This window comes from Diadema setosum, chromosome 4 (genome assembly GCF_964275005.1).
Source record: "Diadema setosum chromosome 4, eeDiaSeto1, whole genome shotgun sequence".
Classification (NCBI taxonomy): Eukaryota; Metazoa; Echinodermata; class Echinoidea; order Diadematoida; family Diadematidae; genus Diadema; species Diadema setosum.
In genome coordinates, this window is record NC_092688.1 from 33,044,238 (window position 1) to 33,067,547 (window position 23,310).

General features: G+C 38.4%; 1 protein-coding gene and 1 non-coding gene across 2 annotated transcripts; one reads left to right on the plus strand and one right to left on the minus strand.

Annotated features, from left to right (window-relative positions):
- Positions 1-4,389: 4,389 nt before the first annotated feature.
- LOC140227151 (low density lipoprotein receptor adapter protein 1-like) lies at positions 4,390-18,263 on the plus strand. Its single transcript, XM_072307583.1, has 2 exons — positions 4,390-4,583; positions 17,168-18,263. Exon 2 carries the CDS (start codon positions 17,277-17,279, stop codon positions 18,261-18,263), a length of 987 nt encoding a protein of 328 aa, XP_072163684.1. The 5' UTR covers positions 4,390-4,583; positions 17,168-17,276.
- Trnai-aau (transfer RNA isoleucine (anticodon AAU)) lies at positions 14,223-14,296 on the minus strand. The gene has a single exon. It is a non-coding gene; the product is annotated as a tRNA-Ile (tRNA).
- Positions 18,264-23,310: the final 5,047 nt, after the last annotated feature.

Here is a 23,310-nt window from a genome sequence, read left to right on the forward strand (position 1 = left end):
TCCTTTTTCTTAGTTTTGTTCTAACTTGTATCCGCCCTTCCTTTAATATCCTGTTCTTCACACCAGATTTCTATTTCATGGGACCTGTTACATAAGCTTACCAAGCTTGTTTTTAAGTATGTTCCACTGTATTTCTCTGGTATTTCTACTTCCATTTAAACTTTGCTATAATTGACTACCATGTATGTGTCAGTAATGTTCATCCAAGCTGGATATATCATATGTCATTTTATTTTGTTTTTATTGAGAAATACGAAAATAAATTGATACAGAAATTGAAAAAGAAATTATTGATTACAAACTTGATTGTTCCTTTATAAGACTTTTTCTGACCGAACATGTTGTCTTGCCATCGACGCTTTCGTGAAATCTACAGATATAATCACTTATATATTTCTTGGTTCGCTCATGGTCACATGCAAAGAATGCATAAGTAGATTTATTATGTTTCCTTAATCCTCTATCCCACATACAGCAGGAGGAATATTAAATGTCTGAAATTAGTCCAGATACTGGACGATTTTAATCGTCCGCATTCCCCACACTAACACACGCATACACAATCATGCATGCACCCACACAATGCGCCCAACCGCTGATTGCGACAGTCCACCAATTGGTACTCCCGAAATGTACTCAGGAGGGGTGATCTTGTGTAATACAGTGTACATACAGACACCATCAACGTAAGTCCGTACGTACGCGGGTACACTGCATACGAATACAGTCCAGAAAGTGGACTAGTCTAAAATAAACATACAAAGGAATGAATATTGGTTTGCATGCAACGTAACAAATTATTTTGAAACTCTCGTAATCGACTATTCGAATTGCCTTATCTGAATCTCCAAAATATATCCACATTATCTCCACAGGAAAAAAACAACAACAATTATAATCTAGTACAATTCGAGCCATTACAAACGACTTTTTTTAAATCACTTTTTAGAAACTGTGAATAGATCTGCTCAGAATATCACCAATCTAACCTGTTCTCCCTCCGAAATTAGTTTCTTTAATCTCTTTTATATTGACACATCCTCGTTGCCACCATGACAGGCCAAGTCGTGTGTCCCCTAGTTATGGTTGAGTCGAGCAAGTAGAATTTTGACAAGAATCTATAGCGTTGGAAAAAGAAGATGAGTATACTGTATAAGACCTCAATATTTTGAACCCAAAAGCCCCTCTGTGTGGTCCCGCGCCAAAATCATCATGGTTATATCATGGAGCTAAAAGTTTGTTTGCAAAAACCGATAAGTCCATAAGTAGTATTTGCCAAATGGAGATATATGCGATTAAAGGTCGAGAAAAATAAAGAGAATAATAAGAAAAATTTTGCTTCTTTTGACCATAACTTCAAAAATGTACCTTTATATGTAGTGTCCAATATATCATTTAAAAGGTACTATTTTGTACTTTATGACAAAGACCGTACTTCAAAATCTTCAAAAATGGACTTATCGGTTTTTGCGAACAAACTCTTCTTATACTTCACCTGCACTTTGTGTTAAATGTTTCAGTTCAGTTTCAGTTTCAGTTTCAGTAAGCTTTATTTCTCCACTTGTACATAACAGAAGATAAGTATGACAATATCGAACATAAATTATTCACAAGTCATGAAAATATAAACAAAATATCGCATTATAAATATATAATCATGTGAAATTATACATAGATATCATTTCAGATCTTTAAGTGTACAGGTGGAGGAGACCGTTATCAATAAGCAAAACGGCCTCTGAACATAGTATGTCTTGTAACAATTTTTTTTTGAATTTAACTAAAGAAAGGAACCGAACAACTATACACACTTAGAACAAATAATATAAATCTTTAAAGTATTTTAAATGTCATTTGACCAAAAAGGACAACACAAGGTGGAATGTATAAAGACGAAAGAAGGACAAAACAAAACAAAACAAAACAAAATAAAACAAAACAAAACAAAACAAAACAAAGCCCGAGAATAGGGTACCCGAATAGGAAGAGTAGAGGAAAAAGAGAAGAGAGAGCGAGAAAAAAAGCGATGAGATACAGTGTTCAGGAGTTGGGAACAATAAAAGTTTTTCCAAGCATAACTTGAGACGGCGGGCATGTTGTCTTTACCAGTGAGCAGATTCGAAATTTCTGCAAGGCTTCATCACGAAATTTGTATGCCTATATAACAACAACAAAGTTTCCCCGAGGCCTGCCCGATGGATCAATAGCTGATATTGCAAACTCCTTCTTTAAGACAGAAATGTATTCGACAGGAACACTTAGAGAAAATAGCTTTTTGTTTGGTTGATCCGCATGGAAATATATTCATGCTTTTTGACGTTAAGTCATTTTTTTTCACGTCAATCTCATGCTAGGGCAAAGGGCATATTCAGAGGAGAGCACTGCTTTGCATGTTGCAAGGATGGCTGTCTGTAATCGTATAGACTTGTTAGGTTTGAAAATTTTGGTTCAGAATTAGCAGGAAGTAATGAGAATATCATCTCATTCCGCTAGACGCATGCTGAACTCGTATAGAACTGAGAGACTGAAGTTCTGCATGCTTATCCATGTCTTAGGATCCTTTTAAGACAGCAACAAACTAGTTCTTATAATATCCATAACGGACACAGTGTGATTTTAATGATAATGATAATAATTACTGTAAAACACGATATATTCGCGGCATGAAAGCTTTCGCGAATTGGAGCCCACGGCCTTTCTCGCAACATGAAATGTTCGCGAATTGCGTCTGGCATCCAGTGCATATTGTGTAGGCAAGAACTTTCGCGTGCATTTTAATTTCGCGAATGTTGGCGCGCGCGAAATTCGCGAAATTAAAATGCACGAGAAAACATTCCTCGTTTTACAGTATACCACTAATGAAATATGTTCAAGGCGCATTCGTAGATGAAAGCATGAAGATAAGATTAAGTTCAAATATCTTAAAACAGATAATCCAAGGGTCTATCTAATTGCAGGAAACACCGTCGCGACCAAACGCGACTGATAGGTGGCTTGTGAGACTGGAAAAAAAAAGAGGAAAAAAAAAAGATCTCAACATGCAGGCGACTCCACGGTCACATCCAAGGCGTCTCCCGACAAAATATTCGCCCGGAAGTCGCGAGGACATCTCCGAGACGTTTTCTCAGTTGCCGAAAAGTTTCCGCGACTCTTCCACACCGTCGTCGATAGGTCGCCACGGGTCAAGCAAGGTTGCGGAGACCTCTCGGAGACGTCGCGGATAAGAATAGTCTCTAGACGGCGTGGCCGTAACTGATGGAGACGTCACGGAGACGTCTCGAAGACGTGTCGGAGACCAGCACAAGACTAGAGAAGTCTCCAAAAATCGAATATTTATTCGATTCACGCCTTGTTCTCGCGACTTCCCGGAAACCCAGCAAGGTATCTAGGAGACGTTGTGGAGACATCATGGAAACGTTTCCGCAGCTAGTGGAGACCAGGGTCCCATTTCATAAAAACTTGATATGATAGCAACTCTTGCTGGAATGGCAATTGTCATGGTAACGACAAGAATCCAGCTTCCTGATTGGCTGTTGCTATGGGAAGTTGCCATTCCAGCAAGAGTTGCCATCCTAACATCTTTTATGAAATGGGGCCCAGAGCATGCACATTTTTTTTTTTCCAGCTATGTATTCTCGGAAAAAGAAAGCATGGCAAAGGGATATAAAATGTTTCCAAGACTAAAAGAGAAAGAAAATACATAACAGAGCAGATGATGGTAATATTGCGAAGGAGAGAAGGAAAATCCCACGCTTGTACGGCAATTTCTTCGTTTGGGAGGCTCTGATTTATTGTTGTTAGGCCTACTGTTGTTGTTGTTGTTGTTGTTGTTGTTGTTGTTGTTGTTGTTGTTGTTGTTGTTGTTGTTATTTTTTTAGGGAAAAGAGAACCCTCAAGACTACTTGGTATACCTACTTCCCCCCACTGACAAACTGAGATACCGCAGCTCTAGGCATTCACAACCCATTTGCACTTCTATGAATATTATTGTCGCATACCACGGCTCAGCGAATCGTGGCGACCCGCTGAACTTTGATGGCTGTTTGTACGTATGAGGCATTAGTGCCACGAGCTCCATTGTTACAATGACTGCTATATAGACGACGTATTCAATTGTGTTGACATTTGTGAGAAAGAGTGCTTTGGAAGTCGCAGTAGGGCCGTTACTAATTTGATTGATCATGCTATAGTCGCAGAATATAGGCCCTGTGCAATATGAAATGGGCGTGGCCTGATCAGAACGCCACCTGATCCAGCCGATCGATGTAGTAGCAGGCGTGTGTGGCCGCTTCGAAATCTTCAGCTCAGGAGAAACCAGCAAAGCGCGACCTTGATCGATTGGAAAAGACTCTATACAGTCGATGCATGCAGTGATATGTACCTTTGACCGCTCTTGTGCCTTGGCTTTCTGTTCCATGAACACGCCGATATTGTTGGGACCTTATTGTGTTGTCACACACCCGCACTCAATGGGGTTCATTGGAGTGTATTACCGTACATACACTGAAATTTACTCATTATCGCGTGTACGGGGAAAATGCGACTGCGTTTTCAAGCTGTGGGGCCTCTTAGTATAATGAAACGTGAGTACACACTATGTCTTGCATTGCAGGATATTATTTCTAATTCATATCAAGTACATTATACCGCCATGTCGCTTATTAACTGTGCTGACTTGTAAACGCGAGGCGCCAATTTCTGGCTCTGACATTCTGTTTAATCAACCTCGTAGATGATGCCTTTTTTGACGCGATGAATTAGCAGTACGGATAACAATTTGGCGTAGGGACTACAATAACATCGAGAACGATTTGTCACATTCGAGAATAGTGAAAATGAATTCGCACTTGATGAAAAAAACTTGACGAATGATTGGTGCAGTTTGTGAACTTACAATTGTAGCCTTACCTTAACTTCCACTTATGCCTTGATAGCCGCAAGAAGTTTACCCTAATAGTAAGAGACACCGATATCTTGTCAATTCTGTATGATATACAATTGTAATTATAACAAATGTATAATCATATACTGTAATGTAATTATTTCTGTATAATTCCTGTCTGACCAAAGCTGTATTAAATTTCGTTAATAGAATCTCTCTATAGCTCTACACAATCTTGTAGCTCAGTGTAGACTGTATGAGAATGTCAAAAACAAATAACAAACCCAATGGGCATTATGCCTAAATGTCACTTTTCATGTCTTTGTCAATATTTTATCGACAACAAATTGTACGCTCGCTAAAATGGCAATCAAAAGAGATTGAAATGGCAATAGCACTCTCATTGGCATACAAACACGTATCTCTTATGATTATGATATAGTTTTTGAATGAAATGCAGACAGACATACACACTTTAATGGCTGGCATCTTGCAAAAGAGTATGTCATTGATATAAACTCTCTCAAAATCAAACGAGGTTTGTCAACAAAGTGTATAGACTTAGGAGTCAATTTACAGAAATTACTAAGGTGCATGGGGGGGGGGGGGGTAAATGACCGAAAATTAAGCAACACTTACTTATTAAGACAAACATTTGTGCATTTGTTTTTGTGTTATACCCTTCTAAAACTTTTCCTGCCATTGCATGTATTACTACAAAGACGCTTTACTATAGGCTATCATACATACGGAGTTCTAACTCTGTACCTCGACAGAGCTGAAAATAATTCAAACATGGGTTACCTGGAATGATTAAGCTAATCTGTTTTCTCGATAGTATTATAGGTGGGAAATTTGCAATGACAATTTAATCAAGCGACCAACATTCGTGATGATTAAGACCATTTCAAGTCGTAGGGAGGTTGTATAAATCATCAACTGGAACCTGTCCTGTGTACCCAATCAGTGTAGACTGGCACTTCTACAATATACGTAATCGGCAAACACTTCATACATGTACTTTAATAGACAGTGAATTTCACACATTGACACGCTACATTGCGTGCCTCCCACACTTGTTCCGACGGGGAAAAAAATATCATAAGAAAAGAATAATATGGAGTGGTGGCCGAGGAATAAAAGCATTGCTTTTGAGTGTGTCGATTTCCGCGTATACTAGTAGTGCTATTAAAGGGAAACCAATTTAGTTGCAGTTGGTGATGAGGAAGATTATGATGTCAACATAACAGAAGGGAAGGGGTATTTTATGATATGCCACCACCCATTGCTTGGGTAACGAACTGATTTTTTCTTAATTTCATTTTTTAAGGAAGAGATACAATGTGATCACCTGAGAGTTTTTCTTCTTTCTTTGAATGAAAATATAGGTGTTTGTATGTGTGTGTGCGTGTGTTCGTGTTTGTGTATAAATAAACAACGATGCGTGTTTTTTAATGTATGTCCCGTTATTTGAGGTACGTTGATCTAGGGAATTATATGCCAGGTTACTTATCCAGAAGATTTTATAGTTTTTCTCATTTCTCTTTTATCTTGCGTGTGTGAATATCTTTTTAACGTTATACGTGGAATAAGACTTCAAGCAAATTGATGATATGAAGATATGCTTATGCTGGAAGAGAATTTCATAAATCTTGAGGAGCTGTAAAACTTATCGTGTGTATTTATATAATATGCACATTTGCAAGTTGGATTGCACAACCTCGGTGTACAACCTGCAGTAGGGCCTACCCCCCAAAAAAATCTTTCATTGCAGTCACGATCTATTTTCTCGATCAAAATATAAATTGTTTTCTGCTTAATCTGAGCGTTACATATATATATATACAATATACACGCACAATACTAGGTGTTACAAAAAACATTTCCCACTTTTGATCCTTAATAGTTGAAAAACTATATATCAGATAACACTGTCATTGATATGAGTAATAGCTGAATAGTGTACAATTTAGCTGGATGGGGTTTGAATATGAGAGCACGAATCATTTTCGTTAAATCCATGATTGATTTTAAAGTTACGTTCCCAATTTTGGTCAAATTTGAACCCTCTGTACAAAATTGAACTTTGCACAAGAACCAATGATGTGTATGTGAGTGTGTGCTTACAATGACCCTGATCAATAGACATGAATACCACGAATACCACCTTTTCAGAACTCTGCTGACTAGGCTTCTGGACTCTTGCTCCAAGGCACATGAATGCTTTATTAATAATTCATGATGAATTGCCCTGGGCACTGCTAGTCTGAATCCACGGTAAAGGGTAAAAATGCATGCACGTTAAAGAATAAGCACATGTTTCATGTGCTTGCATACACTACATTTCAGGATAAATAAAGACTAGCTATGATAGTGCAATTTCTCATGAATATGTAATAGAATATCTCGATTCTGGCCATTGTTCAGGACCATTGTCAGGGTGTTATACACACCAATATATTGACCCCTGTGCAAAATTAAAATTTTGTACAGAGGGTTGAAAACGGAGCAAAATCTGAAACCTAACTCAGAAATGAATCTTGAATTTAATGAAACTGATTTATGCTATCATGTTTAAATTACTTCCAACAAGATTGTACACTATTCAGCTATTGCTCATATCAATGTCAGTGTTAACTGATATATAGTTTTTGAAGCATTAAAGATCAAAAGTGGGAAATGTTTTCTGTAACACCTAGTATGTGTGTGTATATACAATTATATACACACACGTACATTTGTATATATATATATATATATATAATTATATATATATATATATATATATATATATATATATATATATATATATATATATCAGTGTGTGTGTGTGTGTGGGTGTATGCGTGTAGTTTTTATGTCATCCCTTCACATCCGGGTTGCGAATGGCTTCCCGGCCCACATGAGTGCTATCACGAGTGTAAATCGTAAAGTAAAACATCAATATGAGACAAATAACATTTATGTCTGTACATTTCTTGCTGATAAATCATAATGATAAATGCCTTGCTTTCACGGCTGTACGTGATCTTGTGTTATGATCGATTTTCGTTGAAGTCAGCAAAGGGGAGCAAAGGTCCATCTTCACATGAATGTGAGTGCTTTTTTTATCACTTAATACACAGATGTGCCCGTAATCGAGCTAAAACAAACTAATGAATCAAAATGTCACGCTAAAACTGATGAGTCTGCACGCTGAACATCGCACGATTCACACGTAAAGGAGTGGACCTTGGATGTAGCTGATATTGGCCTTTAGTTATGAAGGCTTACATGGGTGAACTCATCGGTGGAGATTGGGAATTAGCAAATATAGAAAAAGGTCATGATTTCAAGAAGGGTCACCCTCTTGACTGGAGTACAAAATGGGCTACGCCTTTCCCCTTGTACATCACAGCATGAGTCTTCCCGCACTGGTATTTGGGGCGCCTCAATCAAATGGAAACCCCATAGAGATCTCTTTTCCAAAGAAATGTCCTCACATAAAAGCTATACAAGTAGTACAAAAAAGGCGTTTTTAAATGTGATCATTACACGTACCCGATCAAAAAATTATTGGTGCCTCATCTACAGAGGTTAGCCTAAAATGCAAACCAGTGGGGAAATGGTCATTCGACGGCAGCAAAAAGCAATCTCTTACGATGATGTATGTTCATGAAGCTTCCACTATTATCCTACGACAAGGAGCCTCGAGGTTAAACGTTACTTTGAGCAGCACAGGGTGACCTCATATTATGCCATAGTCACCAATTTTGTTTGAGAGTCTAACAAAATGAGGGAAAGTACCTCTTATAATTATAGAGGACTTGATAAGTTTAGTGTAAAACGTCTCGATTGTCATCTTTGAATTATCAACATGAAATATATCATATCTTTAGGGCTATGGGCACACATTGTAGAATATGGCCAATCAGAAATATCATTACTGCACCGTAGCTTTTGTGGCGTCTGCTGGGACCTCCCCTTGATTATTTACCGACGTGGACTCTGCGTCAAAGATCCTGTCTTGACTTCATCAAACCGACAGCACAGAACTGTATCTAGCCGCCGTCAAACTTCCGAGCAATTTTAAACACTCTTCTTCTTTTTGAATGACCTATATAGAGATGTAAATGATGGTAGTATAACAGCGATCAAGCTGTGAGCGATGAGACTATTGGTAACGATGTCATCAAAGGAAAATTGACATTAAAGATAACATTAACAAGAGCGATAGACAAACAACATTGGACATAATTGTTAATTTTCATCGCCAATCCATAATTGAAATGATGAAAATGATTACGAGATAAACCGTAACCATAATTTGATGGTAACTTTTATGATGATAAAGGAAGGAAACCGATAACATACCTTAAACTATTTATCATTTTGTGAGGCACGGATGAAATGTGTCTGATGGCACAATATCACTACACAAAACCTCCCATGTGCATTCACTTTCCACTCAGTTTTAAGCCTGTATAATGTCATTACGTAACCAATAGGACTGATCCGGCTCAACCAGAGAGTCATTTCGACAGTAATGCAAAATACGTTGGATCCGATTACTGCCTTGCAATTGGCAGTCACAAACTCCGCTTCTCGAATGTATATGTCATTTAATCCCTTTTTGTACTACTGCAAAATTACTGTTTAGCTGACGTATCAAAAACAGCTATCAGGCTTGTAAGGAGGTTTTAGTTTAAAGGGGAGGTGCAAAAATAAACACATGCGCACACACACGCACGCGCACACACACACACACATACACACACACAAGTTTGACTAAATATTGAAATGTTAAGGTAAAAGAGAAATAACGTTAGCAAAATGACAGAAAAGTAAATCGTGAATATTTTCGACCTCTCAAGGTAGATGATACAAACGGGACCAAAGAACAAATGAAGGAGAATTTACGTTAATTTCAGATGATGGCATCACGTCGTAGATTTAGATGATAAAACAATACAGTGTTCATAGAAATGTGTGTGCAATACTTAAGTGGTATACTAATACATGGAGACATATTTTCATAAGAATTCTCAGTGAGAGGTTTCATCGACATAAGAGTAACTTTTTATTGAAATCAAGAAAAATTACATAAAAATCTTTCTTCATTGTTGTTATTATCATCATTATTTATTTGACCAAGAAAAATACAGTAGGACTGCATCAGTACAAATGCAATACAAATATATTGCACATAAAAATTACACAAAGACAATAAAGGAAGAAAAATGCTACATGATGGGCTGGCAAAAGCAATATGGATGGCTGTTGCTGGCTCGGAAGCATATCAGCCCAAACATGTAGCATTGAGAATTCTGGCAAAAGCAATATGGATGGCTGTTGCTGGCTCGGAAGCATATCAGCCCAAACATGTAGCATTGAGAATTCTGGCAAAAGCAATATGGATGGCTGTTGCTGGCTCGGAAGCATATCAGCCCAAACATGTAGCATTGAGAATTCTGGCAAAAGCAATATGGATGGCTGTTGCTGGCTCGGAAGCATATCAGCCCAAACATGTAGCATTGAGAATTCTGGCAAAAGCAATATGGATGGCTGTTGCTGGCTCGGAAGCATATCAGCCCAAACATGTAGCATTGAGAATTCTGGCAAAAGCAATATGGATGGCTGTTGCTGGCTCGGAAGCATATCAGCCCAAACATGTAGCATTGAGAATTCTGGCAAAAGCAATATGGATGGCTGTTGCTGGCTCGGAAGCATATCAGCCCAAACATGTAGCATTGAAAATTCTGGCAAAAGCAATATGGATGGCTGTTGCTGGCTCGGAAGCATATCAGCCCAAACATGTAGCATTGAGAATTCTGGCAAAAGCAATATGGATGGCTGATGCTGGCTCGGAAGCATATCAGCCCAAACATGTAGCATTGAGAATTAACATTTTATAACGAAGTACAATCAAATAAATACAACAAAGACATCAATCAGACGTGTCGATCGGCATTGGTAAATAAATTGTTCCAATAGTCCTTGAAGTATACAGGGCCTTCGTTTTAGATTTGCTGTTTGGTTCACATGTTAACTCAAGCCTGTACCTTAGGGGAGGGGCTTACCGTTTGGGGTGCTGTTCGTTATTCCGAAGGTTCGATATTCCGAAGGTTCGTCATTCCGAAGGTTCGTTAATCCGAAACACGCAAATTCCCTATACCTAGAAGTTCGTTAATCCGAAAATGAAAAAGGGTTCGTTAATCCGAACATTTGTGGCGTTATTCCGAAGGTTCGTTATTCCGATGATTTGTTCATCCGAAAATGAAATTCGGAAAAACGAACCTTCGGAATAAGGAATCTTCGGACTGAAGAGCCTTCGGAATAACGAACCTTCGGAATAACGAGCTGTAACCATAGTTTGTGTGCAGTCATTCACTCAGAACAAAATTTACAGTGTCGCTGCATCCTATACCTGTGTATTAGTATAAATGTATGCGTGTGCGTAGTTTTGTGGGCGAATTATAATATTATTATGATGTCAACAAAACTGTACTTGGCCTTAGCAAAAACTAAAAGAAGAACAAAAACACAAGCACACATGCACACACACACAAACAAAATGCTTTATGAAGACCTCATAGACTTGCATAAATCATAGCATGGAAAATCCGTTGATAGAAAATTACTAAATAACGTTTACACTTGTCCCGCGTTCACCAGGACGAGACTGTATTTGACGCATAAGTATTTGGTTCGCAAACACGGTACGCCATTTGTGCAAACATCAAAAGGCCCTCAGATGGCAATTTCTAAAGACACACTTTTTTCCCCTTGTGATCAGATGGTTTATTGTCATAAGAAATCTTGTTTGCCCTAGGCAGATGCATGTCGTTATATAAAATAAATTCATGTATTTGTAGTAAAGAATCCTATAAGATCTTTATGACTGATATCTTAAGAATCACGTGGTGTAACACTAAGACTAAGTCGCGGTATTAATGATCATGTTCTCTGTTTTATGGAGGGCAAATCCCTTTCAATTTTATATGAATGTTTTCTATTCTCCTTTGCTATTTGGGAAGGTCCTTTAATCGTACTTCTAGTATATCCATTGTACAAAAAAAAAATGCATTGTAAGACGGACCTTCGCTCTAGCCTCTTTAAGGCACTTGGTTTTCATGTTGATGGCTCCAATGGAGATGTTATTTGGGCACAGAATGTAATCTGTGACTGACCTCTGAAAGAAATCCATTCAAGTCAAGCACGTTCTCTTCGTACTGACAATCAAAACAGGCAAACCTTTTTTCACCCCTTACCCGTGCCTTCAATTGGACCAAATATTTTCTAACGGGTATGCGATGACTTTACCGTGGGAATTACAGTAAAATGTCCGCGATATTTCATTCATTCATACAACGCTTGTAGAAAATCATAAGCATACTCAGTATGTCGCACACAATATAGTCCTGGGAATCTCCCAAAACACTCGGGTCCGTCACAGGCGTATACCCTCCACATTATGAAAGCCGTCGTTGTGTACATGGTGTCACTGCATAATGTACTCGTATAAGTTAAGGAAGTAATTGTTACGCATGCAATCATTTATGATTATACTCTCTTCATAAAGTTGTGCCTTATGAAACATAAAGATCATGATATGATCGTGGTTCATGTGTTTGGAAACTAGTGAACGTTGGCCTTGACTTCGTACAGCTACACTCACACCACTCACTAAAGCCTGGCATATTTTCCCTTTCACCACGTACTAGTGCAACACGGCCAGCTGGGTATACACAGCGTTTTTACAATGGCTGTTTGATATATGGGGAAAGTGATGATTGGCATCGGTCGCGGCAATATTATTATAATATTCGTGTACGTGGGCACAATATAATCTACGTGAGCTATTTTAAGGCTTCATTTTATTTGACCGATGTATCTATGCCTGGTTCCCTGTGGCTATCTTTTGCTTAACTTCACCATTTTGAAGAGCTAAATTATCACCCCTTTTGATTATCTTTTATTTATCTATTTTTGTTGTTGTTGTTGTTGTTGATAAGCATCATCTATCTAACCATCAACCACGGCCTAACTATTCATTTTAATTTCTTCCCTGAAAGCCCAATAGCAATTATGGTAGATGACAGAAATGAAGTGGTACATGTACATGTTTGTTAGTGTGTGTGTTCATGGAGTGGAGTGGAGGAACAGCCATCAGAGGCAGTGGCATTTTATTAATCATGTTGACTGCCTGGTTGAGGTCAATATCAAAAAGTACATTTTGCGTATTATCTAGATGATTAATATTTAACAGGCGATCATCTAAATTAAATATTACTGATGGGTCTCTGATATCAAGGGGGAGGGAAGAGGTATGATCTTGTTGCTTCCTGCCTTGTTGACATGGAAACGAGTAATGGGGCTTAAATTTAGATCACACATTAATTATGGACAGAATGTGTGCAGATATGACCTCAACTATTCGTGATGGAGGATTCTGTGTGTTTGCACACAGTAGATGGCTGAGTTTATTTATTGACTAGATATTTCTATATTGCCTTGGAGGCCTCGGATTCTATCATGGGGACAATTTGTAGCCAGGATTGTCGAGTAGATATACCTTTCATAGCATAGTTTTGCTTATACAATATTAAGCTTCACTTTGTAGAGTGCAATATACTTCATACAGGGACAATACACATGTTGTATATTTGGCAAATGGCGTACAAAGCAGTTGCGGAGGCCATATGTTTGCATAAGTTAAGTGAGAAGATGAAACAGTAAACTCCCCTTTTCTCCCCACCAAATCTTTTCTGCCTCCTCTCTCTTTATCTCTCTATCCATATCTAAAAATCAGCTGATGTTTTGTTTTTGGATGTTACCCTAGGAAGACGATGATAGGTGGTTATAATTACCTACTACAGTTAGGAGACACTAGACCTTGAGACAAATTTATGTCTCCTAATAACGTTTTCAGCTATCTCATTCAATCCATGCTTTATTGTTGACAATGCTCAATACGAATTTTCTATAAACACAGCCTCCCTATAGAGCTGGATCCAGAGTTATGAAGAAACAAACTGTTAATGCATTTTGGCGAATAAAGCATGAGTTTACTCGACTCAAATTTTCGGCGTCCTACGTCATAGTTAGGTTGTTAGGTACTCTAACTACGGAGTATAGGTATACTTCTCTTTTTAAGGCGTTCAAAACTACAAAAAGGAAAAGAAAGAAACTCAGTAATGTTTACCTGAATATAGATAATCAGTGTCTAACACCTCTGATAGGGATGAAGATGGATGGCTTTCTTTTACATTATTTTATATATATATATATATATATATATATATATATATATATATATATATATATATATATATAGCGAAAACTTTGAGCAAAGAAAATGGGTTTTCATCGGGATTCGAACCCGAGACCTCCGGATTATTAGACCGGTGCTCTACCGACTGAGCTATTGAAAGCCCTAGATCGGTGTTCGTCCCAAACCCTTAACTCTCTTTGCTCGTGTGGTCAGAAGCTATAGTGTGTGTATGTGTGCCACACACACACATTAACCTGACATGAACCCAAAGGATGTAAATCGACTTTGGAATAAATGTGAGGGATCGCCGAAGCGATGCAGCTTTTTGTAATATATTTTGAAACAAGGAAAGGAAAACTGACCAGAAACAATTGTAATAATAAATAGCGAAAACTTTGAGCAAAGGGTTTGGGACGAACACCGATCTAGGGCTTTCAATAGCTCAGTCGGTAGAGCACCGGTCTTAGTAATCCGGAGGTCTCGGGTTCGAATCCCGATGAAAACCCATTTTCTTTGCTCAAAGTTTTCGCTATTTATTATTATAATTGTTTCTGGTCAGTTTTCCTTTCCTTGTTTCAATATATATATATATATATATATATATATATATATATATATATATATATATATATATATAATTACTATGTTTTTAATCATACATGTCAAATATTTCATGCAGAGAGAAAGAAAAGCGAGAGGCGGATATACTTATAAGAAAGATAGCGATAGATGGTATTTTCCGTCTCTCTTTCTCTTTCTAACCATGCAATGTATATTATATTCCCTCACTTGATGCACTCTTCTTTCTGGCGCTTACTGATGATAATGTAACCCTCAGAACGGCAGGTGCAATAGCTTCCTGTTCATGAATTCTGTATTCTCCCAAACTAGCTCTGGCAACCCTCATCATTCAAATACACACAACAGTGAATTCAATAATTGACATTCACCTTGATACACACAAGTTTTTTTTTTTTTCACTCTGAGGGTCTCCCTGTATATGTGGGAGTATTGATAATTATCCTCGATCCAACAGACGTGCTCATACCGATTAAAGCTCATTTCAAAAATGACATGTCTATCTGACAATTCAGTATCATACTACAATCAATCATCTGATCATGTGTGAAGAGATGACTGTTTTAGCACTTCGCAGCAAAATACATGTACCTCAAATTCTAGCCATTCTGCCTTGCATGCACGGTTAGAAAAGCTAATTGCGTTTCTCTTATAGCTTCTGTTTGTAAGACTGGGTTATATCACCACAAGCTAAACTCTGTAATGCAAACAGTTCCCCCTCAGTTCTCACAAGGATGCCGCGACATTTTTTTTTTTTTTTTTTTTTTACAGATCTATTAATGTTGTGCCAGTGGACAAGTAACAAGAAACACGTTCGCACTTTTGCATTGATACTGTCGCTATTGTCTGTTCATGACAATAGCAAACCGAGAAAACAGAACAAGAGCTTTCCTGACCCACTCGAACTACACTCTGCTCAGTCACTATACATATTGATGACGTCTTATTAAGTCACGCTGCATTATGCGCAAAGCCCGTTTATTTGTCATGGGGACATAAATCATAAATGACGACGTATGAATACAGGTGCATGCACATGAAAATTAATCTCACTCACAAAGGACGCGGTCTCAGACTAAAAGAAGGGGGAGATAATGGTTTCCATATCCACAATACAAATATCAGCCAGCTAGATGAAGATATCTAATGTAAGCAAACTCGTACAGATGCGGAAGTACATCTCAAAGGGATAATCTAGTAGAATCCATTTATGAAGTATATTATAGAGGTGAAGTACAATTAACGAGCAATTGAATTCAGATTTAGTACGTCTACTTCCCATAGGGCCTAATTACGTGCAAGGAATCAACGTTGAATTTAGAAACACTTGTAAGTCAGCTATAGTGACACGCTGCTATATGGACTAATACCCGTCACGGAAACATCATGAACCATCCATGACCACCTGTGATTTGTAAACTGCAAGTTCAGCTTTTTAATTAATCAATTTGAGGTTTCAGGCTTATCACGAAATGTTTCCTTTTCATGCCTTCGAGTCGAGTGAGATTCCATGTAGGATGTATGATATTAGTTCAGCGCAAGGACAGCTGGTATTAGTCACGAAATGTCTGGCAGAATAATAATTTCTGTTTAATTTTCTGACGCTTAGAATTGAATGGGATTCGATGTAACGACATCATGAATGACACATACAAAGCTATATGTCTTTATAATGGGAATTACCTCGAAAAGCTGTTAATGCCATACGGCATATTATATCGGTCCATATTCCTGTAAAAATCTTATAGTCACTGTGTATACAAATTCTGTTCTATTTTACAGTGAATTTTACCTAACATTCGCAATAAAAAAAATAATCCAGTAGCCTTTATACAAACCTAGTTTGCAGAAAATAGGCACCCTTGGCATTGCTTGAAAGTCACTTCTAGCGGATTTTTTTTTTCTTTTTTAACGGGAGGTAAAAGCTGCAGGCACGATTGTTTTTTTCTTTTTTTAGAGAGAGAGAGAGAGAGTGTGTGTGTGCGTGTGTGTGCCCATTTTCCTGACATCAATCAATCAATCCACGTCCACAGGTGTATGAACTTCTGTCATGACGAAAAAAAAAAAAGAAGAAACAAACAAATCAATCTCAGCTCCAAAGAAACAAAGCAAACTACCAGTTGACCGTTGGTATTTTACACTCCGTCCAACTGTTTGTCAGTGGTATTTCATTTGATCTAGAAACGACCATTCGAAAGTGCCTTATTTCATTGGGTATTTGCGTCGTATGAATCAAAATATTTGCTCGACTACTGTCATGTCCTTGAAGTACCCCATGTCGAATCCTTTTCTTTCCTTTTTATTTTGTATGTTGTTGTTTGTTTTTTTTTGCATATCAACTACATTTCTTGGCAAAGACAAGATTCGAGACACTGTTCTCGAATCAAGCGCTCTTGCTTTATAAAAAGGTTACTATATCAATTCTTTTTTTTTTTCTATTTTCTATCCGATAGGTTACCTACTATGCATGTCTGACAACGCGGGATTCTAGTCAACCATTCAGTCACTTCGTCTGATATCGACACAGCGAGGTCGACTAAAGTCGACGTCGAGAATTTGACGATGGCGTCCCTCTTTGCCAGAGACCGGAGGAAAAGTGCCAGCATAAACCTGAACGAGGAGCCGCCGGAATTCAACCTTCTGTTTCTCGGCAAAAGCCTGACCGAGCGAAAGATGGGCAAGGAGTGTACTTCGGAAATCGTCTCTTCCCTCGTTGAGCGTTCGCGCGGCAAGGAGCTCAAACGAGTCAAACTAACCATCTCCAGCCGAGGCATCTGGGTGACGGAGGGGTCCGATCCAAAGAAGCTACGAGACACTTTAATCCCCATCTACTCTGTCAGCTATGGAGCTGCGGATAAGAACTACACTCGCGTGTTCTCCTTCGTCACTAACTTCAGCAAGAACGACCCAAACATTGCCGAGGGTCGCAAATCCACAATGCCTTTCTATTGCTATAGCTTTGTCACTTCTACACCAGCTGTCGCTCGCGGGATGGTTGTCTACCTCTTGCGCTCTTTCAAACTCGCCTACGAGTCGTGGAAGAGGAGTGTCAAGAGTCAACGACTACGAGATAAAATCAAGGCTGGACCGGGGCATAATAGTTTCAATCCACCCGAAAAGACTACCGAGTCGAGCTTGACCGAAGCTATGGCTAGACTAGACCAACTGACCGGGATCAGTTCCAGTGATAAGGGCTCGGACTCTTCGCAGAGTGATGTTAATATCACTCCGCCGGACGAGACGGCTACGCGCTCCGATAAAGTCCTGTTGTGGATGGACAAATGGCTCGGCACGGGCTTCAACAAAACTCGCGCTCGACGTCAGAGCGATGACAGCTCCTCGTCAGCGAGCGATAACGTCACTACGAAGAACGAAGAGAATGACGCCTTCGCCGAGAGGGAGCACGAGTTCGCCGACCCCACCGCAATGCTGAACGACGAAGTGGACATCGTGTCCGAGCTGCAGGACCCCGAAGTCCGAAGTGTCTTCGAAGAACTCGCCGACTCCAAGAACGCACGAAATGACAAACCAGCCGTTGCTGTCATTTGAATTCATCGCGAGACAGTGTGCACTGTTGAATCGAGTCACTGCCTGCAATGTAGCCTACGTTCATGACGTTTATTTCGTTTTGACATGCACGTGCTCTCTTCTTGGTTAAACTTTAGTTTTCGATCGAAGATAAAATGAGTCACGTGATTTGTTACTTTTGACTGTACTTCGAGTTACGAAATGATGAGAATATACTTTAAATGTCATAATGTTGTTCTTGCTGATCACACGTACGTCGATTGTGTCGTATCTAAAAATTGAAAATCAGACACCTCCTATGTGATTAACTTTTGCATGTTTGCTTGTTTGTTTATTTGTTTGTTTGTTTTTGTCATATTATACCCAGAGTTACCATGCCAACTGACTGCCAAAGCTGTAAACATGTAAACATAAGAAAATGGGCCAACGCTGACGATTCGGAGTCTATACGGAATACATGACGTGGTTATAAAAAATTATTTGAAAATTACGCTTTTTCTATGAGATGATGAGAAGAATGATAATTCACTTTATATACCATTCAATAAAATGATACCCAAAATAACGCAAAAATTTACACTCATTCAAAAATGTAGAACAGCATTAACCATAGATGATGAAAGGTTCGTTTTTGTTGGACCGTATACTCAGAAACTCAAACTACGGAGTACATGTACTTTTCTTTTTACAGCGCTCAAAACTAGAAAAAGGAAAAGAAAGAAACTTAATAATGTTTACCGAATATAGATAATCAGTGTCTAACACCTCTGATAGGGATGAAAGTGGATGGCTTTCTTTTACTTTTTGTTAGATTTTCCTAAAGAGATCAATGGAAAAAAAAAGATTATTCATTAAGTTCCTGCAGAGTAACACAGGTTGATAAATCTAAAAGAAAATTCTTAGGGATTTTTTTTTTCTTCGGACTTAAGTCCATTTTAAAAAACCAGTTGTAAGCCCATAGGAAGGCGAATCAGTTCATAATTTTCATGTTACAATGTAATACTTGTGTTTCCATCACGTGAGAAATGTCTTTTTGAACTTGTTTCCATCTTCCAAATGGTGTCATTGGCATCTCTGTTTGCAGTTATGCACGGAATCGTTTTGAAAGTGTGCAGGTACAGTCGTCATCATTACGTAACATTGATCATGATTGTCAATTGTGAGATTTGTTATAATTCGACTTCTCAATGTTCTTGTTTTTTCTTTTGTTTCTTTACGAGAGCTGAATGTAAGTCATCATTTGGGTTGGAAATTGCACTCACTTTATAAATTGACTACCGAAACAAAATATGTAACAAGTCACACTACTTTCATTGTCTGTAAATCTTGACTAAAAAATTCTGAGAATCACTTCCCATCAATCTCGCTAAGCACAAATCTTAGCGAGATCGATGGGAAGTGAAGGACTCGTCGTATCTTAATTGATGACGTTTTTATCGATGTTTCGGCTGCATGCACTTGCCAGGTGCTTTTCCGATATTCAACCTAAAGTTTTGATTTTGATTTTTTTTTTCCTGTCGTGTATTACTTTGAGCCAGGAAGAGGAGTAACAAGGGGGAAGAGAAGTTGGAAGAGGATTTGAATTGATTTGAATTGATTTATTTTTTTAATTGACTGCTTATGAGAGAAATGACATGCTTACAAGCCTGCAGCCACGAGACCGAGACACGGCTCTGAGTCCCCTCTGAAGGGATAGGCAATGAGGATAAAGTGTCTCGCTCAGGGGGACATCCACTGCAGCCAGGGGACTTGAACCCGGGACCTTGTGATTGACAGTCCCTGGTCTTATTCACTGAGTTACAACAACTCCTCTATAAGGAAAAATAAGAAGGAGAAGAAGGAGGAAAAGAAGAGAGAAAATGAAGAAAAATGAGAAGAAACTAAGCCAAAAAGGGGGAAATGACAAGAAGACAAAAGTAAACCCAAAATAAAGTAGAACAATCCGTATATAAGGAAAAGAAAGAGACGACTGCATAGGGAAGAAAAAATGAATACACTACATAGAGCTGACTACATTGGGCACTACACATGTCCCCGGCCCCGGGGGGGGGGGGGTATTTGTAGTGTTCGTTGTTGGGCCAAGGGTTAATGCCCTCCCCTCCTTGTCCGCTTCGATGGAAAAAAAAAGCCATACAGTATATGCCTTACATTTTCGTCACTGTGTCGAAATGATGACACACTCACACCGAATGCAATTAAACGCTAGGCTGGTTATGCTTTCCGGCCCACCCTTGCTGTCAATAAACCAATATTCTATCAATAACATGATTGTGAGTGAAACTGACCTGTCCGATCTAACATCTGACGTCATTGTGTACTAACCAATCAGTGGTTTTCTATAATATCTTCGAAAACTGTAGTATCGCATATGACTTTCTTGCTGTCTTCCTTCCTGCAACTTAAGAGTTAGCTAAAATTTGATCTCGTTTCTGTGATCACGTGATTGTAGCACACGAAAGAGAAGTAATAATTATTGATTCCATGTATTACATTTTGAATCCTGGTGATTTGATCCACGCGGTATCTGATCATTGGTATTGAGCATGATCTAAAATGGTGTCTAGGCATGAAGAAACTTCAAGACCTCCTCAGAGTTGCCATTTCACTAATCATTAGAAATAATATAGTGCGCATTCATAAATGGCTCGGATTGTTGGACTGGATTTCGAAAGAACGTCAGTCATAAAACAATTACTCAACTGCAAAGCATTTGTTTTAAGAACTTCAGTCGCTAAATTGAAGAGTTCACAATGATACTTACAGAGATGATTATTTATGAAGGTTCTTGACGTCAAGGCTAGAATAAGACAAAAACACACTTGCGAGAAGAGAGTTTCAAAGCTTACAAAATAGTACAGGGCGTCAATTGAGTCGTAGGGGAAACGTAATTCAATGCATCTTTGATTGTCAATAGTCGCATTGTAAACTTTGTATACAGGTCATGTAGTTACAGCAGATGCTGTAAATCATTGAAAGTCGGAGAGCGATGTTGCGCTGTTGCGCCCTCTGTCGATGAAGTCTTGCACTCGACTTTCACAAAAGCACGAGTCCATGAGTCGAAAGCGTTGTATTATTTTGGACCCAAGCTCCCCGTCAGGAAACTATGAATGGGTGGATAAACGTTGATCTAACTTCATCCAGCAACGACCAATGATTTGCTGCGAAACGTCTTCAAAGGAAAAGGATTGCGATACATTCTTTTTGCAGAGACATGATTCCGTCGACTTTTATCATCTGTAATGAATGTCATTAATAATTGTGGACAGGTTGTGGCATTAGATGAAAAAGAATTGTATGTGATAGAATCTTGCGTACGTTGATTATCTGATCGCATGGGTTTATCATGTTATATGATAATGTAATATTTTCATGAGAAATATAACGAGTTTATGAAAATCATATTGATGTTGTCTTTACTTCTTCATTGTGTGTGTGTGTGTGTGTGTGTGGGGGGGGGTGGTCCTGCTGATGTGCATGTGTGTCAACGATGATATCGCCTGCGAGCACACACGCATCGCGTTCTGCAGGTGCCAGCTGTATATCGCTCTGTGACAGGCATTGCATCGAGTGACGTATTGAGTTTTTGAAGTATTTCCTATCTAAACTGCATTTAGACAGGAAGAATCTACGGACTTAACCCTCGGAAAGTAGCGGGTGTTTTTATTTCTCTTTCCGATTTCTTTTTAAAGACCACCCCCCCCCCCCCATTCCAAAATCCCTGCGTAAAGGAGAAAGAGAAAACGCAGACCTCCAGCATAAAAATAGGCTATTTTTCCCCATTTAATGACATACAACTATAAAAGTAAATCGTGTCGGTTTTTCCTGTTTTGTCTCATGTAACTGCACGCGTCATGAAAAATCAGGATCAAAGCATCAAACTATCAGGATCAAAGCAAATACAACTTGCTTTAAAACTGCCCCATGCAATTGAGTTTATTTATTTACTTATCTTCTTTTCCCTAGACAACACATAATTGTAGACATTATTTGAGGACTTAATTTGCAGAATGCTTAAAGTACTATAATCTCGTAAAGACAAAGATCATTGGACCACACAGATAAAAAGTAAAGAAAATTGATAAGACAATACAAGAAAAACAAGTCATTTCTTTCTTGGCCCTTCTTGAATATTTCGTCTGGATTCGTTCACAACTTTTGTTCGAAAGGTTTATGACAAACAGAGAAACAAATCAATATCATAAACAATCAAGTAATCAAAATGACGTGAACCCTGTGACGAAGGCAAAGATCTCGTCAAAACTGATTTATGGACATTACAGTCATCAGAGGGCGCTGTTTGAAACTACTACGCAACATACAAAAACTGCGGTACTGCTACAAAGAATCGTTTGCCAACTTTCCACAAAATACTGAAAGGAATAATGTTCCATGCCCTATTTCTTAATTTCCCTATTTTTTCCAAATTAACTCACAACTTTTCTTATAACCTGGCTGAGGAACAAGCAACTTACGTTGACAAAGCACAGAATAAAGCAAAACAAAGCCTCCTTGAAAATGGTAATTAAGCGAAACCATAAAGTTCTATTTTCCGAGGAAAAACACTCAAACGAAGAAACATGATTGTGTGAATCAAAGGTCAGCATCATGTTTAAAACATTTGTGCAAATTTATTTTTAGCAGTTTGCATCCAGTAAACGGAGGCGTCTTACATGTGTTTTTGTGTCTGCCATGTTGTTAGTGTAGTACGCTTTGCTTGAACAATATTGTGAATGAAACAAAATGAGAAAATGATACATTTTATGGGGGGTAAATTTACACTTCTATCGCTGTTATAAATTATAAATCAAATCAAAGCAAACCCTCCTTGAAAGTAGAAATTTAGCGAAGCTATAAAGTTCTATTTTCCTGAGGAAAAAGACTAAAACGAAGAAGACACGATCATGCGAATCAAAGGTCAATATTGACGTTCAAAACGTTTGTGCATATTTATTTTTAGCAGTTTGCATCCGGTATGCGGAGGCATCTACGTGTCCTTATGTCTGCAATGTTGATAGTGTAGTACGCTTGCTTGAACATTATTGTGAATTAAACAAAATGAAAATACATC

Excerpts from the sequence above, each read along its gene's own strand:
- LOC140227151 (XM_072307583.1), top strand. The coding sequence starts at position 17,277 with ATGGCGTCCCTCTTTGCCAGAGACCGGAGGAAAAGTGCCAGCATAAAC.